Here is an 18,954-nt window from a genome sequence, read left to right as displayed (position 1 = left end):
CTTCTTATGCACAAACATCTCACTGTAAAAAAAAGAATATGTGGCTTACACATACCAATAAAGTAGGATTCTTTGAGGAATAATTTTCCTAATCTTAAAAATGCCACTGGAAGACACACAGTATATACCTCCATTAATGCTATATGTGTTTAGATCCTGACCTAATTGAAGACTGTAAGCTGAACAGAAGTCAGGATTGTTGCTGTTGGTTTAGAAGTAGTGAGAACTGGAAGAAATTGTGCTAACATAAAGCATTCCAGGATAATTGTATTAAACTTTTCTTCCACTTATATAATGAACAATAGAAGCAGTGAAGTTCTGTGCAGACTTTAACCCAGTTCTCAAACTGCCCTTTGCAGACTGCCGACCAGCGATGGGAGCGCATCCAAAGGCAAGCAGCAGACCAGTGAACCTGTGCATATTTTGAAGAGGTCTTTTGCCAGGACTGTCTCTGTAGTGAGTATTACCTAGAACCCTGCATCGTTCCTGTGGAAATAACTAATAATTATTTTCTTGTGTATTTCCGCAAATATCAGGCACACTGATATATGTGATGTTACGGCTTTTTTACTTTTTCTGAAGAGTTCAAATGTAAACTGCAGTTTAGCACACTTTAGTATTGTCCTGAGAGCCTAGAGATGCTTTTGTTTATAAAATTTAATTTGCTCTTCGTGAATGAGCTAGTTGTTTTGGATTTTTTTTTTTTAATTTGTAGTTACTGGCTGCATTCACTGTATAAGCCCTACACCCCAAGAAATCGTATATTAACAATTCTCTGCAGTTCTGAGGGAGCTTCACCATATGCTTTCTTATGTGGCTTATAAAATACTGTAAGCCCTAATTAGTCATGGGTAGTATTAATTTTCCTCTTGGATGCATTCCAGTACACATTAAGAATCAGGTAGTATTTAATTAAACTTTGGTAAGCTGAAATAAGGAGTGTTAATAGGACAGTATATGCCAGTATTAATAGAAGACATCTGCAGTTCTTGAAATGTAGCAGGAGCTTAGTCAATTTTGAGGGAGAGAATACTGCTTTAAGTTGAAATGCTACATGCTAATACAGCATAAGGCAAATTTAGTCTTTTAAAAGTAAAATAATTTCTTGGTCAGTCACAAGTTACACTTAGTTGTTTTTCAGTTTTACCCTGTCCATATGTTCAAATAATAGCCTACTTGAARTACAGATACCCATATAGATCCCATTGTCTAATTTTCTTAACCAGCTGTTTTTCTTGCTTACATTCTCCTTTTTTTTTTTGATATTCCCTAATGATCAAATGAGTTTCTGCTGTTAAGATTTCTTCTAGAAATGTATTTTCTGTCTTGCATTTTTAGTAACCATATCACTGGAGATACAGATTGGCGAACAGATACTCTTTAATATTTGTTTGCTTAAAGATGTTTAAACCCTAATGGTGTTAATGTTCTACATTGTGTCCTCCTCCTTCATTATCTTGTTGCTGTTACTCCTCCTCACCATGGATCTGAATTTGGGATAAGAGGAGAGATTTGGATTTCTGGAGGCAGTCAGGCATTCTGGACATATTTATAAGTAACTTTGAACAATCAGCTTTTACTTGCATTTTGAAGATATTCAAACCCAAATACTTGACATAGGTACCCAGATGCCTTCTTAGGTACAACTTTATGAAAGTACTGTACTGAATGCATTTAATAAGAGTGGAAGCAAGTTTTTGGACAAACAAAACTCTATAAACTGTTAAATTTCTTGTGAACCCCCATGTGCTTCTGTTGAAGTATCAAATAATGTAGATGTGACATAGTTGCATAGCCCTCCCATAGTCTTACCCATCATACTGTTTAAAACTAAAACCCATCCCTGGTAGAATTCTTTACCATTATGGCAAGAATGTGTTTTGCTAAAAGTAAGTCTTACTTTATTTGTATGCAGATTCAGCGAGGGAAAATTACTGCAAATCTCTGTTACAGATGAATAGAAACAGTTGTTACTTCTCAGTTGTTTTTAATTGAGAGAATTCCATTAACACAGCATTATCATACATGATAAACTGATTTTAGTATAGCAAAGTAGTGAAGTATCTCCTGCATTCTCAGTTCTTTTACTTTCAAGCAAATGGATTTTCTATGACATGTGATATGTGCGTGCAGGTGTAAATATATTTTCATGAAAAGCCTTCTGCTTTTCATATTATCCTAATGTTGGAAGTTCCCCTGTGTTTTGGGCGCAAAATCTTCTTTCTGTATCCTTCACGCTGTGAAACAGGAATGCTTTGAATCTTTGCTGAGCATTCTGCACTGGAGCTGGACCACGCTGGTGCTTGGAGTCGAAGAACTTCGCGGGCTGAAGGGCTTCCAGTTCACTGCTACCCTCCTGGATTTAGAAAGGCTGCGCTTTGTGGGCACTTGCTGCCTGAGGTTGCTCAGGGTCTACACCTGTGAAATATATCCCATATCAGGTATATATATTTTTTAAATTCACTGGATTCCTCTTTATCAGCAAATAACAATATATGAGACATAGAAAATTTGGTSTATACGTTCGTGTTTAGTGGTGAAATTGCCTGTGCACATTTTAGTTTGAACAGTTACTAAATTTGCAGTAAAAAATGAGAGGTTGGCATTACGTACATAACCAAGCATACAGCTCTACATGTATATTCTAAAATTAATTTGTTCTTTGGCCCTATGGTCACTTTCTTTTGGACTACTTTGTAGCTTCTCTTAACCTGTTTTTATACATTGTGGCTGCTTTGCTATTGGACACKGTCTGTTTACATTTGAAAAACAGTATCTGGTTTTCATTCCTGGAGTTTAACAATGTTTAGATTAAAATGCAGCATATATTATGAAAGACTGGAAATTCAGATTTCTAATACTCAGGTTTCTTTGATGTAGTTTAATTTTTAATTCTCCACCCTCCAATATTTGGCAGTGTGAAATTAATTTCTCTAAACATTGATTCATGAGCATTACTAACTTCTTGTTGCTCTGCTTGCATGTATAATATGCGTACAAAAACATTGAATTTATTCTGCAATCATGTACTACTTTTTCTTACCTTCCAGCTACAGCTAAGGCAGTTGTAGAAGAAACCAGCAAACTAGCAGATTGCATTGGAAAAACTAGGACTTTGTTGAGAAAGATTTTATCTGAAGGAGTTGATCACTGCATGGTGAAGTTGGATAATGACCCTCAAGGATACCTGAGCCAGCCCCTGAGTCTCTTGGAAGCTGTTCTTCAGGAATGCCACAACACTTTCACAGCTTGCTTCCATTCCTTCTATCCCACGCCAGCTCTGCAGTGGGCATGCCTCTGTGACTTGCTGAATTGTTTGGATCAGGTACACTTCAGTGCTACAAGTGAATATTAYAGCGTAGCTTGCTGTTTCCTTCAAAGAAAAGGCCAATCAATATTTCTTTATTCCTATTTTCATTTATTCTGTTTTGCCACTTGAATTCTTCTGTGTTTTTATTTCTAATCTCTAAAAAAAAAGGAAACCAACATGCCCGTTCGCGTTCAAGAAGACTAGGAGCTTCTGTCTTGAAAGCCCCTTAAGCATATTAAAATTCAAGGAAGAACCAGTCCTGTAATGTATTAATCCAGTTAAATTGCTTGATCAATTATAATAGTATTTTCTCTTCAAAAAGTCTCATGATTCCAAAAGTAATTTTAAATGTTTTCGTTATTTTAAAAGATATCTCAGGAAGCAAATTTTAATTGTTCAGATTTGAAAGATTTAAATACAAGTTCAGAGTTTCATGATGAAATAAAGAAAAATTCACAGAAGAGCTAACATTGTATAAAATTACTGATGTAAATTATTTTATGATTACAGTAAAACTGGAAGGCTCCTTTCAAAAGTTGAAAAGTTGTTTCTAATTCCCAGAGCTACAAGAATTACATCAATTACATCAATTTTTTTTTTTTTTTTTTTTTTTTTTTTTTTTTTTTTTTTTTTTTTTTTTTTTTTTTTTTCCAAAATTGTCTGAAAGCTGCTGGGGAAACAGNTTTTTTTTTTTTTTTTTTTTAGTTCTGTGTCTGTTCCAAAATTGTCTGAAAGCTGCTGGGGAAACAGAGGGTAGCCAGCTTTGTGTACAGGATTCTGGTGTACACTCAGTTCCTGGTTCTGCTGTGAACATAAAACTTAAGCAGAACAATAACATCTCTCTTTTATTCTGGAGTTCTGTGAAGATTCAGACATGAAATATTTTAAGATATCACAGGATGGTTGAGGTTGACAGGGACCTCTAGAGATCATCCAGTCCAACCCCCTGCTCCAGCAGGSACACCCAGAGCATGGGGCACAGGGCGGCATCTAGGCGGGTTGGGAAGATCTCCAGAGAAGGAGACTCCACAGGCTCCCTGGGCAGCCTGTGCCAGGGCTCTGGCACCCTCACAGGAAGGAAGTTCTTCTTCACATGGAGGTGGAACTTCCTGTGTTTCAACTTGTATCCATTGCCCTCATCCTGTCACTGGCCACCACTGAGAAGAGCTTGACCCATTCCTCCCTGCATCTGCAGGTGTTGAAGTGAAGTTCAGTGTTAATACTGAAAACACACACAGAAAATTCTAGCACTTTGAAACCTAACCACCTTTCCACCTGCTGCTGCCTGTTTGTAATGTAATATTTTTTGCATGGGCTCTTCATGCTCGGGGCACTGCCCTTCCCATTCACTTCCCCTTGCATTTGCAGGACATCCAGGAAGCCAACTTCAAGACATCGAGCAGCCGGCTCCTCGCGGCCGTGATGTCGGCGCTCTGCCACACCTCGGTCAAGCTGACCTCCATCTTCCCCATCGCGTACGACGGCGAGGCGCTGCTGCGCTCCATGGTCAAGCAAGTCAGCACCGAGAACGACTCTGCCCTGGCCCACCGCTTTCCTCTCTTGGTGGCCCACATGGAAAAACTTAGTCAGGTATTCGAGTAGTCATAACAAAATATAAGCATAACAAAATATAAGCATAACAAAACATAAGCAGTTTCCTAAGTTGTGTTTTCAGCATTTTAGGTTTGTAGCTGAATCGGTTGATTCAGAAACTTATAGTTTTATCAAAATTTTACCTTTAAATTTTAGATTTAAATCTAAAAATTTCCAATTATTTCTTGTATAGAGAATGTTTGAGCAAAAACAAGCATTAAGCATTCTTCTAAATTGTGTAAGAACTATAGTTTAGAGTTGTTTTTCCCTGCTCTTGCCTATTATTGCCTATTTTTTTGCTCAATTCTCCGGTCAGCTCATATTTATAATAGATCAAAAAGTAAGTTGTCTTTTTTATTATTATTTTTACTTTCATATTACAGAGTGAAGAAAATGTTTCCGGGATGACAAGCTTTCGGGAAGTGTTAGAAAAGATGTTGGTCATTGTTGTTTTACCAGTTCGGAACAGCCTTAGACGAGAAAATGAGCTTTTCTCTTCCCACCTGGTTTCTAATACCTGTGGGCTACTGGCCAGTATTGTGAGTGAGCTTACAGCATCTGCGTTAGGATCTGAGGTAAGACTTCTCTAAAATGGTTCCTATAGCAATCTTTTAGGGTGTATATATTATTAATGTGATATATGCAGTTACACAGATGTATAGATCTTTCCCAAATATTSGGAAATATCTGCAATATTATATATTATAATCAAATATTCCAAATTTCTCTGTAACTTTCTGATATCTGACATAGTTCTAGAAGCAAGTGATCACTGTATTAGGGAAATGCTGCTCCAAATTAACTGTGTCATTATGGCAATATCTCTTTTTGAGTGGGGTTTTTTTTTGAGGTTTCTTTTGAGTGTTTTTCTCTTTGCACACAGGTGTTTCTGTTCTTGAAATGTATTCTTTCAGTACTCACTGGAGGCAGTTCCACGTTTCTGAACATCAGTGTGCCAGTGATGGCATTGTGGGTGCCTAGTATGGTTTAATGTTATCATATTTTTGATTTTGAGTGAGAATTTATAATGCATTTTGTTTAATGCATTGTGTAGCTCCCCCCTTTATATATAAATAGACATATATATACTTGCATGCATATATTATATGTAATATATGGAAACATACAATAGAATTTTTCTTATTTATCTGATTTTTACTAGAAGACTGTGTTTTACTAGAGTATTGGGCTGAGCTCAACTTCTGTGTGTTATTATGAAACTCTGAATGTTAAGAATTCCCTTCTTACAGATTGTAATGTCTTGAATGATAGAAATGTCAGCTCATTTTAGCAAAGACACATCACTTTGTACCACTAGCAGATTTTTTGGCAGGAAGAAACCAATTTATGATGTTCTCAGTTAGTTGACTTAACTTTATTAAAGCTGCGTAATGTCTAGCAGCTAATTCTTTGTGTTGAATCTCACTTCTTGTTGCTTGTATCTCACTCCTACAGGTGGATGGACTGAATTCGCTCCATTCTGTCAAGTCCACCCCAAATCGCTTCACTAAAACAAGTCAGGGAAGAAGCTGGAATACTGGGAATGGATCCCCCGATGCAATATGTTTCTCTGTGGACAAACCTGGTGTGGTTGTAGTAGGATTTTCTGTTTACGGAGGAGGAGGAATTCATGAGTATGAGTTGGAAGTATTAGTTGATGATGTAAGTACTTACCCGAAAAAAAAAAAAAAGAACCAAAATAGCCTCAGAGAATTTCCCAATATGTTTCRTAGTATAATATGTGTCGTTACACAGTCTAGCCTAGCAATACAACAGTACATTAACCGTATCTTGGTTTATTTTAGGGAGTGTTTTTTATGATGCTGCAAGTTACACACCAAGTTACACACCTTGTATGGTTTCCTTATCAGTGTTTATGCAAGAAAATGTAACGCACTTTGCATGAATGTGTCATTTATTTACCTTGTAAACCTATTAAAATGCCTTTTTTGTTTCTTGGATCAGAGTGATCACACTGGAGACTCAACTCATTCTCATAGATGGACATCTTTAGAGTTAGTTAAAGGAACTTACACCACAGATGATTCTCCCAGTGACATAGCTGAAATCAGACTTGACAAAGTTGTGCCACTGAAGGTAAATACGTCAAGTACACGAGGCCAGAGCTTTCATATGACTTCTGAAGATACCAAAATTCAAAATGTTGCCAATGAATTATGTTCTCTGTACACATTTAAAAAATTGATCTTAAAATATTTGTCTTACATATTTTCAATGTCACCCTGTAACTGAAAAGTGCAAATCCTGTCAGAAAAAAAGAAATTAAATCTTAATTTTTATAGTAATGTAGAATGTATTATCACTTGCTTAGTACTTCAAATATTCTCCGAGGTGCAGAGTTTTAGTGTGCCATTTGGTAGCAAACTTCATAGGATAACTGGTCACTTTTCAATTAATAAGTAGTATTTTACATAAATTATGCTCTATACCTTGGGAGCAGCTTTAAGCAGTAGTTTTTACTTCTGTTAAGTGCTTTTGTTAAGTGTTAAGCTCTTTTCCAGTTAATTTCATTTCCTGAGTGCTCTGCGGCACTTTTTGCACTTTGCAGTCTTCCTGTCACGTAATAATTACTCCCCTAACAGGGTGAGACGTGGCTTGTGTGCTTGTCGTATACTGGGTGTCATTTCTGGCTTTCCCTCGTAAGGAAAACGTGAAGTACGCGGTGCGGCTGAGGAACTACGGCAGCCGCACGGCCAACGGCGACGGCGGAATGACGACCGTGCAGTGCCCGGACGCYGTGACCTTCACCTTCAGCACGTGCAGCCTGAGCAGCAACGGCACCAACCAGACGCGAGGGCAGATCCCACAGATTCTTTACTACAGGTTTGCCTGTTCTTACGATGCGTTTCCCACAGGAGGGAATGAGCCTCCTGTTATACTGTACCACATCTGTTTAGGTCTGTAAAAAAAATACGGGGATAAGAAGAGGGAGATTTCTTAGCAGCGTGATTTGTCATGTTCTTTCAGGGATGTTGCAGGCCTAGGTTGTTTTGTGAAGGCAGTGTTGGGGCACCACTTGTTCTCTGCCTCTTTCAATCTTTTCACACTCTTCTGATATGATAAATATTCTGACAGTTCATCTCTCCTGCTATGTCCATTATCACTCCTGCCTTAAAGTCTAATATGGGGAGTGGCTTAAATGCRCTACTTCAATCTCTGCTTTTCCTGTAACATGAGAGATTTTTGAGGGAGAGGAGAAAAGGATTTTCCTCTGAAACTAGTCRCTGGAAGCATTTTTCTCTCTGAGAATATCTGAATATAAGAATTACTCCTGTTAGCTGTTCAACAAGGACATGTTGCACACCTTTAAGCATATATTGATTTCTGTGGTGAATAGCTCATCATCAGTAAGTCCACGCATGGAATAATAATTTGGTTTGATTCCTAGTTACACAGGAAATGTAWTCAGATTTATGTTGCCCTATTAAAATAAAAACAAAAACTGAAAAATAGGAAGTGCTACAAGAAAATGATGCATTTTGGACTAAGAGCTGCCACAAGCAGATGTTGCTCTTAACTGCTTTGAAGGTGCTAAGATGAAAAAAAAAAAGTTGCCAGCCAGATTTTAGTAATAATATTTTGGAAGATATAAGGTGGTTGTAAACTGTGTTTTAAAAATCAGATTTGCTGTACTTGAAGACAAAGGTTCTGCAGGTCAGTAATGAACAGTAAGYTAATAAGCAAGACAATAAAAGTCACACTTTTATTGGAAGACTTTTCAAATACAAGCAGAGTTGAGCTGGCAGTTACTGCTTATATAAATGTCAAGAAAGATCATGCCAGAAGAAGTGTGTTAATGTGCTTTTGAGAAGGAGAGAAATGCACTGGAAGGTTTTGTTACAACTGTACTGTTGAGTAATAAATATAAATTGGAAAGGTTTTCCTCTGCCAGCAAAGTTACAGTTCTAGCACACAGTGATAAAAAAAAATAATTACCCCAATGATCTCATCGGTTCATCAGTTACTCCTATTAAAATGTCAGTGTTTTGGAGAAATGAAAGGTGCCCTCTTAGAAACTGCTGGTCTGTGCATTAGGTGATGGTTGAAAAGCATTTCTAGTTTTTCGTGGCCATTGGAAGATTTGTACCCGAGGGTACAATTGCTACAGGTACAGTTGCTAAACGGTACAGTTGCTAAATGTCCTGTCAAGTTTTTTTCACAGTAGCTCAGTGCTCAGACRGGTTTCATCGCTTCCAAAGTTAAAGTAGCAAAAGTTGTGACTCAGCTTGTGATCAAGGACAGTTTCTGGATTTATTAAATAAATTCTAGAAAGTTCTAGAAAATATGCATTGTTTCATGGGTTGTGTCATTGAAATAAATCTTCATCCTAAACAGTCTTGTTAAACCATTATTCAGATAGTTCTAAAGAACTACTTATGATTTCATTTATTTAGGATAACAAAGATAGAGGCTGTATTGCAACCAGGTGAACAGGCAGGTTTCATAGTCTTTTCCTCTGGGAACCATGATTACKAGGTCTCATGAAAAGAAGTGGTTGATGTTGCAGCACAAATTTGGCTTGAGATTCTGTATTTTGTTGAATGCTGTTATAGTTCTCTTATCTCCTGACCAAAGAAATGGTACGGAAGGGATGTCGTTCTCTTTCAGAGTGTGTGAAYTCGACCAGCTGAGAGAAACTTTTCTTTAGCTGAAGAAATTCTCAAATGAGACAAACAATCAAATCCTCTTTCCAAAGAGGGATGCTGTGATATTAAAGGAAGATATCCATAGATATATAAGGATGTGTAAGAATGGTTAATTTAATTCATAGAGAAGGATAAGCATCTTTGCTGTACATTTCATTTGCATGAGGTTTAAGTGTAAGAAATCCAAATGAGGATTAGAAGCTTGCTTCACCTGTTGACTGAGTGACTWCAGTTGTCTATGGCAAAGACAGATCACTTATCGTGGATTGGAGTTTGGATTAACTAAAAGTTATTCTTGGAGTGTTTTGACTCAAAAATATCATTAATATGCCTCGAATGAGTAGTTTTGTGTGTCAACTCCACATGTTGGTTAGGAGAACCTGATTTCAAGGAGAAATCTCTGTGTTAAGGTTAACTCTATTTTGTATTTCTAAAGCAAAATTAATCTAGAATTTAGAATAAGGAGGGGAAATCCCTTTACAGGTCATGTAACTGCAGAAATTGGAAGAGCATTATTGGTTGTAACTGCAGAATTTGGAAGAGTAGTATTGGTTATAACTGCTATTGGAAGAGTAGTATTGGTTTCTTGCTATTCTTTTGCTCTATTGCTTTCCTATCATAAATGAATTACTTCAACTATTGTATGTTAAGAATCTATCAGTCATGTTATAAGTTAATTTTGTACTTTGTGATCTTACTTTAACTTAATCCACCACGCAGGAGTGAGTACGATGGAGATCTACAGTCGCAGCTTTTGAGTAAAGCTAATGAAGAGGACAAGAACTGCAGCAGAGCCCTCTCCGTGGTGAGCGCCGTTGTCCGAGCGGCCAAAGACCTCCTGCACAGGGCTCTCGCTGTGGACGGTAAGACCTTCCAAAATTGAAGCTCAGTTTCTCCCTTTGATAGCAGGAGTTGAAAGTAGGATTTCAGTCTTTGAACAGTTGTAATAATATTTTCTTCTGCCCTCCCAAGAATATTTTTCTAACTGATCTTTGCTGTAGTTACCAAACTCTGAGCAAGGTCACGCTTGAGATGTCCTCCACAGATGTCYCCTCTAAAATTACTCTTCATATTAGTACATCTTCACTTTAGTAATCATAGTATTAAAGCTGGTAATGTTCTCTAAGCCAGAAACTGTGCTGATAGCTCAGTTCCAAATCTTACTGAATAATTTGTACAGCGGTGGTGGTTAGGAAAACTGGTGAAGATAAAGCATTAATCAGCACTTAAACATCTGCTTTTGAAAAATGTAGGCATCAGCCTTACAACTGAATGTTTTTAAGCTGCCATTTTCTGTTATCCTAGTAAAAATCAAGTCTAGAATATTGCATAGGGCTATAGAAATTGATGGGTTGGGGGGAAGACATGATTCGTACCGTCAAAGATATCACAGAATGGAGAAGAATGCAATAAAATTAAACTCCCAGGGGTAGAACTTTTTTTTTTTAATCAATATATTATATATAATGATATGTTTATCTCAGGTGAACTTTGCAGGTTTATAGTTTGATTTTTCTGCCGCTCTGCCTATATGGCAAAATTAATTTAAAGTAAAAAGTGCAAGAAGAGCTCATGAAAAGCACACCAGAAAAGTAAATTTTATTCTGAACCACGATGCATTTATTCTGAAGAATATTCTAATACTTGTGTTATAATTATCTTCATTTAGCTGAAGACATTCCAGAACTGCTCAGCTCTTCCAGTCTGTTTTCAATGCTGCTTCCCCTAATCATAGCCTACATAGGACCAGTTGCAGCAGCTATTCCCAAGGTATGTTCCTCAATAGAAATTACTGAACAAAGTAAGGAATATTTTATAAGGAAAAGGTATAGGTTGGAACTGTGAAAATGTAAGTGTTTGTGCGCATTGATGATTTATGTTTGTTTATGATTTATGTCTGACCGCTGGCCTCAGTATGGATTTTCCAAGAGATTTTAAAATCATGGGAAGTCGTGATTTTTTTTAATTTACTTTGAAGATATTGTGAAAAGATGCCTTAAGGGAGCAGAGGGGAAGAGAAACCTGACTTTGACAGCAGGAAGAGCCAGAAAACTTAGAGAGGTCGGGATTTATTAGCTATTTATTGATGATTTTCAGAGGCATAACATGTCCATTATTTTATGTAATATCTATTTATAGGTGAACATCCAAAGCACTCATTAAGTCACTCATTAAGCAAAAATTATGTCTATCAAATTCAGAGATGGGAATGTGACAAAATATAAGCAAAAAGACCTTCACTTTTCTGTGACAGAGCATACTTGCATGTGTTTGCCCTGGAACAGTCTTTGGAATATCTCTGAAGTGCTGCTTCGTAAAAATATGTAACATCCATTTCAATCAAATTAATATGCAGTAGGGCATAGGGATCCTTACCAGTCTTAAGTCACGGGCTTAAATCTGTGAAGAGATTTACAAATGTACCTAATCCTTAGCTGATAGACACTATTTTATTGCTTTTTYGTGAATTATATCTCTTTTCTAGCTATCAACTGCCTGAATTGTAACTTCTGTTGAAGGGAGARGGAATGAGGACTGGCACCTTAAAATCTAGGGCATTCATTTTATTAAGAACAATTTCAAGTCATTTTGTTACCATGATGAATTCTAGGTCTATAGCCAAGTGCTCTTCTGCTTTGAGAGAGCCATAAAAATTACAGTATATTTACAGTACAGATACAGTACAGTAACATATAGYAGTAACATACAGCACAGTGGAGAGACACTACATGCATAAGAAAGTTGAATACTTGAAAAATAACTTTTGATAGAACCATGTAATTTGATGATGGCCAACACTATGCCTTCAATGCCGCATTTGTCTTTCATAGCAAAAGTTTGTTGTTAAAGGTTTTTCAGTTGTCTAGATGGTGTTTTAATAAATGCATGTTTGCAAACTCAGATGTTTTGTTTCAGTTTTTGTTCARTCTCTAAGATGGGTATTTGGCCAAGGTGAATGTAGTGGTGCTTTTTCTGTAAGCACTGAGTACATGTAGAACTGCAAAATAGGACTGAATCTATTGTATGATAGTGATATAGAGAATATCCAAAAAAAAAAAAAAAGGGATTGTAGAGGGATGGAGATTAATCAGTGGTGTTTTTACCCAATCTCAAGTAAAACTTTTTGTGTACATTGTGTTACACAGGTTGCTGTTGAAGTCTTTGGCCTAGTACAACAGTTACTTCCTTCTGTGGCAGTTTTGAATCAGAAATATGCCCCTCCAGCTTTTAACCCTAATCAGTCTACAGACAGCACCACGGGAAACCAGCCAGAGCAGGGCCTTTCAGCTTGCACTACCTCCAACCACTATGCCGTCGTGGAGAGCGAGCATCCCTATAAGCCAGCCTGTGTTACACACTATAAGGTAGGCCCCGAGGCTATGTTTGCATGCAGGTTCCTAAATTCTTTGGGTATATGGTTTTTGTTCTGTGAAAATGGACTAGCTGAAAACTTGTTGCCAAGGGTAAYGCAAATGCTGACTGGTTTAGGGGACTGGGTTTCCTATATTGTTATTGCATTGCTCTCTGGAGAAACATGTTCTTTGGTAGGTATAGAAGGAGCCTGTAGGTTTAGAGGAGCTGGGCCTGTAGGTTTAGTGGGACTAGAGGGAACGGGCACAAACTGAAGCACCAAAAGTTCCACAGGAACTCAAGGGAGAATTTCTTGGCAGTGAGCGTGACAGAGCGCTGGAGCAGGCTGCCCAGGGAGGCTGTGGAGTCTCCTTCTCCGGAGATCTTCCCAACCCRCCTGGATGCCRCCCTGTGCCCCGTGCTCTGGGTGTCCCTGCTGGAGCAGGGGGGCTGGACTAGATGACCTATAAAGTCCCATCTAACCTTAAGGATTCTATCTTTTCTCAAACTTACCTAAGATTTGGTTTTTAAAAACAAATTTTATTTCTTGCTAGGAAACAAAATAAGTAAACTGTGTAAACATGGAGTCCCAAAGCTAAATAGACACGCAATGCAGTTTTGATTGAAATGACTAGCCTGGAAGCTCCTTCTAAGTTCCTTATTCTCAATTTAGAAGTTTGGTGTAGACCTTTATGTAGACCTTATCTAATTGTATTGCGGACATTCTTACCTAATGCTAAAATGATTCTTTGTAAAAATACCTAGCTTCAATTTCAGTCAAAATGCTGTGTGTTGTAATGCAGTATAGTGTAGCGTACTCCATGTATTTAAGTTCTTCATAATTTAAGTTGGACCATGATTTGGGATTGCACAAGACTCTCAAGTCCTCTTCAAGTATGTGGAGTGGGATTGTTTGACTCAATTAAAATAAAATTTTCCTGCATTTAGAAATAAAAACGATCACAAATGGAATCATAAATTCAAGCACTTAATCTGACCATAGCTTGTTAATACATGACTACAGTATAGTTCTTTGAAGCATTTCAGATGTGTCTGGATTTCAAAGAATAATCTTGAAAATTCTTTCGTTAATGTTCATGAAAACATATCTAAACTATTATAGAGAACAGAAATTTCACAACCTGAAACACTTAAATGAAAAAAGTAGGAAAAAGAAAATATGCAATTTTCTTTTTGTGTATTTTGTGTATAAAATCCCCTTCAACGTCATTGATTTGGGATTACTGCTTTKTTTCAGGTGACGTTTCCTGAATGTGTCAGGTGGATAACAATAGAGTTTGACACTCAGTGTGGCACTGCTCAGTCGGAGGATGTTCTTCGTCTGCTTATTCCTGTCAGAATTGCACAGAGCCTAGGGTTTGGACCAAAGCATGGATCTGTTCATGAAAATCTTAATTCGTGGATAGAACTGAAAAAATTCTCTGGGTCTTCAGGATGGCCCACTATGGTATTAGTATTGCCAGGTAACGAATATACATTGCTATAATTTCCAGTAGTGCAAATAAACTAAATAAAATAATGAGAAGACCAGTAAAAAAAAAAAGTTATTAAAATAATGAAAAATAGTTTGGGTTTTTTTGTCTGCAAATGGAAAATTTGATTGAAGAAATTTTTAGTCATCATAGAAAACAATTGTGAAAGTCAATTGTGCCAGCTCAGTCTGAGCTGGCAAAAGGTTATAATGAGCCATTACTTTCAAATCGGTGAAGTACATTGATATTAGGGTTCTTTTTTGAGGTCATTTTGTGTATTGCTTAAGATCTTTTATATGCTGCGTATGAGGCCTGAAGGTTTCATGTCTGTTCATGTAGCAGAAACATACAAAGTAGGATGAATGTTGAAAGTTGCCGTTTCTTTATTTGATGTGTTTCTTTTGCTCCCTCTAAGGAAATGAAGCACTTTTTTCCCTGGAGACTGCGTCAGACTATGTGAAAGATGAAAAGGCTTGTTTCTATGGCTTCAAATGTTATGCGATTGGATATGAATTTAGTCCAGGATCCGATGAGGTACGGAAAAAGTGAGATGGCTTTAGTGGCACCTGTTTAAGTCCCTTCTCTAAGACCAAGGTGTTTTTTTTCTGGAAAGTGGATTTTATTTCTGCTTCTGACTAAATAACATTTTAAAATGATTTTCATACAACTTTAAAACATTTTTCTACCGATGCTATTTATTTGGACTATTTAAATCTAAATGTGTGTTTGTATGATAGAATTTGTATGAATATATGTTCTTATGTGTATATATAAACACATATGTGTATGTGTGTATGTGTTTGTATGTGTGTATGCATATATATATATATATATAAATAAACTGTGACAGTCTACAAATATGTAGCACTATGGTTTTATCTATTGCCTCCTAGGGATATGATACTTCCTAAAATTCTGTCCTCGTCTTTTATTCTAAATCTGAAGAATTGGTGATTTCATATTCACAGTGATTCGTATTTCACTGTCACTGCTGTTAATGTGAGGACAGACATTTTTGTGTACTTGGGAGATGATTTTGTCTCAGCTGTTTTGATACAAAATAACTTAGCCTGCTTTATGATAACTTGCAGCAGATAGTGTGACCCTTGTCTTGGCAGTGTTAAGTCCRTGGCCCCACATGAACTTCTGAAGTTTTGCATGTTGTTTACACTGCAACTGTCACACAAGATTTATCTCATCTTATTCATGAAATCTGCTCAGGCTTGATCACATCATCGAGTTTTCAAAGCATGGGATTCTGTGAAATTTCATAATGTGTCTGATGTGGRTCAGAAGATATTTCATAAGATTATTAGCTATGGTTGTCCCATTGGCTTGGAGCAAATCACATTTATAGATAACATAATCTAATCAGTCTAATATTGGGTAATATTTGGTTAATGCTGTATTACTTTTGGTAGATGCAGTTGCTGGCTGCTTGGACATGTGTTACTGGCAGGAATTGTGCTCCTGTGTGGGAACTCTTAACTCTTTCCCTGCGCTAATTCTAGTGTTTTAACGAGCAGGCAACAAGGCAGATCAGGAAGAAGTGGGGGCTGAAAGTTGATGATCTTTACTGCACCAGCTTTTATTTGTATATAAGACTTCCTCTTATGAAGTACTTTTATTTGTATTTTTCTCCCCCGCAATGCCATAGATCATAAGGAAAAATATTTGTCTTGCCTAAAGTATTAGTGGCCCTAATACATTCATTAGCACCATTTTGACACACTTGTCAGCCACCAGACAAATGTATCCCACCTTCTTGTCTCTAATTAGACTATTTACTTAGCTGCAAGGGATGACTCTCCACCTGAAATAGCAATGTTCATCTTTCAGTTCTAGTGAGTGCCATTTTTACTGACAGATTTTAGGCTCAGGAGTGTGTAAAGACAGTCAAAAGTTTCAAGAGTCCCACAGCAGTTAGGTTGCAAAGAARTTCTACAAATAGAAAAAAGCGTCATATGGTTTAAGCTGCTTTGCATCTCACATCTGAAGCCCCCCCAGCAGCCACATAACAGCAATATTTGTTCTTCTTAATCATGGTTAAGGCAAGGTCTTTGTCCCCCTTGAAGGTTCTGTGTTATCTGCAGGAATGGTCTAAGTCTTTTTCCTTAATTGAAAGTTGCAACGCTCCATTTTTGGAGTACAAGCTTGGAGCTTAAATTAAGTGATTGGATACAGCACATAAATTTCTCATTCTTTTGAAACTTTTATGGTGACAATTTTTCAAAGGATTGCACTGGCAGAAAAGGAGTGTAAGTTCTGGTGGCTGCTTTGTTCACTCTAGCTTGAAAGAACGAAATATCAGTAAGACTCAGGTCAGTGTGCTTCACCTCTACCCATCTCATTTTCCACTTCTAAAGGGCAAGTTAGGTAAKTGCTCTTACCTAATCACAGTGTCTCAAGTGGCAGACTTTCTTACAGAAGTGTCTGGGAAAACTGAAGGATGCTGTTTAACCTGAGCAAGTGCATCAAGAAATCAGTATATAGGGGTAGTCGAGCTATTAAACTTTGTATAAATGGCAGATTTTTACAAAATTTGACTACAATTTTTACCTTCCTAAATGAAGAGGAAAACTTTCTATACAGTCATTATGAAAACTACAAAATATATGCAAAAATTGCCACCTTTTCTTTTACGTAAGGAGGCCAATTACCTTAGCAATATTGTCAGTAAGACTTAGGGSGTGAACACGCATCAGGGAACAGTGAGGTATGTTGGCCCACATTTAACTTATTTTACTTGCTTGCTATTTCTGAATTTGCAGTTTGAGTCCTAAAGATGTCATTTGTCAAGGGTTGGATCTAAAATACATTTTGGAATTATTTCCAAATCTTAACAATCTTGGAGAATACAAGGCAAATCTACAGTTGATTGGAACCTCTTTCCACAGAAAGGATTTTGGCCTTACATTATATATTGCCAGTTTCTGAAGGTCTGTCTAGAAAATTTATCAGTGTTTTCCATCTCTTCCCCTTTTCCTTTCAGCTCTGTGAGGGTAACCTGCCTTAGGTTTTTTGGAAGTGCTGGATCTTGCAGAGTTTTCTTTAAAACTTAAAAGTGATCAAGAATGTTGAGAGGGGATCTGATCAATATGTATAAATATCTGAGGGGAGAATGTAAGGAGGAAGGGCCAAGCTCTTCTCAGTGGCAGCCAGTGACAGGAAAAGGGATAATGGGTATAAGTTGAAACACAGGCAGTTCCATCTGCATGTGAGGAAGAACTGCTTCACTGTGAGCATGACAGAGCCCTGGCACAGGCTGCCCAGGGAGGCTGTGGAGTCTCCTTCTCTGGAGATCTTCCCAACCCACCTGGATGCCGCCCTGTGCCCCGTGCTCTGGGTGTCCCTGCTGGAGCAGGGGGGTTGGACTGGATGATCTCTAGAGGTCCCTGTCAACCTCAGCCATTCTGGGATTCTGTGAAGAACATCTGTTTTTGTGAGCAAAGTTGAAGGGCTGCACTTGCCTGCAGTTCTTACAAGTTGAAGGGAAGACATCAAATCTGTGGCTAGAAAGTATCCTCYGCCTCCCTAGCAGTACTCCTCTCTCTTCTCCTCCCCTCCCTGCGCTTGAAAAGTGTCTGTGTGGCCTGAGGCAAATGGAACAGGGGCAGCTGCTCTCCTGGTGGAATCCTTTGCCCTTCCTTGTCTCTCCAGCTACAGAGAGGAGGAGAAAAATAACGTTTTAWACGTCATTACTTTTAAGCAAAACAGAAAACAAGTTTGTATGATACCTGTGTGCAGCTTTGCAGAGGTGTTGCTTTGGAATCTTAATATGTATCAGTGGATTTTGCAGTAGAAAAGTCACTTTCTCTTTAATGTTATGGGGTAAAGACAGCACCTTCCTATGACAGCAGGCTACCAGAAGCCTGCTCCTATTTAATAGTGGTCCTACTTAGTTGAGATTGTTCTAAATTTCTTCTGTATCCTATTCTATACATACACATATGGCATGTATGTCACAGTAAAGCAAGGAGAATATTAATGAGACACTTCCAGACAGCTTTAGTATCACTTAGGATAAAGTAATTTCAGGGAAACCTATTCATATAATTCTTGTATGTTCTCTGAAACAATACTTTGATTTAATTTATTTACATTTGTAGGGTATTATTCAGCTGGAGAAAGAACTGGCCAATTTAGGAGGATCATGTGCAGCAGCTTTGATGAAGAAAGATCTAGCGCTTCCAATTGGTAAGTCCTTTTCAAAGAACATGGCTTATTATTTCACCATTACCAGGTTTGCTGAATGAATAAAACCTTTCAGTCTTAATGATGCTGTTACTTACACACAATCATTAAATATTTATTCTTAAAACTAGTGAAAAAATCAGTTAAAATTAGTCAGCAGAGACACTGGTGTTTTTTCTGCTKACATTGTTCCCTTCCTGCCTCTGTGGGGAGGAGGGAGAAGTGGTCATTTAAATCTGAACCTACTCACCCCATCCCCAAGTAGTTTATCAGTGCACAAGCTGATATCCTACAGCTTCCTGATGGTACTTCATAAATGAGGTATCTTCCTTGTATTTCCTTCACT

At 37.6% G+C, this 18,954-nt stretch overlaps 1 protein-coding gene across 1 annotated transcript in view; it reads left to right on the top strand.

Moving 5' to 3' along the window:
- The window catches only part of MYCBP2 (MYC binding protein 2, E3 ubiquitin protein ligase), a 151,336-nt gene that overhangs the window by 58,974 nt on the left and 73,408 nt on the right, over nucleotides 1–18,954 (top strand). Inside the window, exons 29-42 of the mRNA XM_026044514.1 lie at nucleotides 360–456; nucleotides 2,249–2,441; nucleotides 3,051–3,325; nucleotides 4,679–4,900; nucleotides 5,287–5,478; nucleotides 6,359–6,565; nucleotides 6,869–7,000; nucleotides 7,569–7,747; nucleotides 10,291–10,433; nucleotides 11,240–11,340; nucleotides 12,717–12,935; nucleotides 14,180–14,405; nucleotides 14,830–14,948; nucleotides 18,524–18,611. Coding sequence (XP_025900299.1) covers nucleotides 360–456; nucleotides 2,249–2,441; nucleotides 3,051–3,325; nucleotides 4,679–4,900; nucleotides 5,287–5,478; nucleotides 6,359–6,565; nucleotides 6,869–7,000; nucleotides 7,569–7,747; nucleotides 10,291–10,433; nucleotides 11,240–11,340; nucleotides 12,717–12,935; nucleotides 14,180–14,405; nucleotides 14,830–14,948; nucleotides 18,524–18,611 — 2,393 coding nt within the window. The remainder of the gene's footprint in view (nucleotides 1–359; nucleotides 457–2,248; nucleotides 2,442–3,050; nucleotides 3,326–4,678; nucleotides 4,901–5,286; nucleotides 5,479–6,358; nucleotides 6,566–6,868; nucleotides 7,001–7,568; nucleotides 7,748–10,290; nucleotides 10,434–11,239; nucleotides 11,341–12,716; nucleotides 12,936–14,179; nucleotides 14,406–14,829; nucleotides 14,949–18,523; nucleotides 18,612–18,954) is intronic.

Source organism: Nothoprocta perdicaria, unplaced genomic scaffold (assembly GCF_003342845.1).
Source record: "Nothoprocta perdicaria isolate Ctin4 unplaced genomic scaffold, notPer1 scaffold_37, whole genome shotgun sequence".
Classification (NCBI taxonomy): domain Eukaryota; kingdom Metazoa; phylum Chordata; class Aves; order Tinamiformes; family Tinamidae; genus Nothoprocta; species Nothoprocta perdicaria.
The sequence above is the reverse complement of the archived record's forward strand: the minus strand, read 5'-3'. Positions and strand labels throughout refer to the sequence as shown.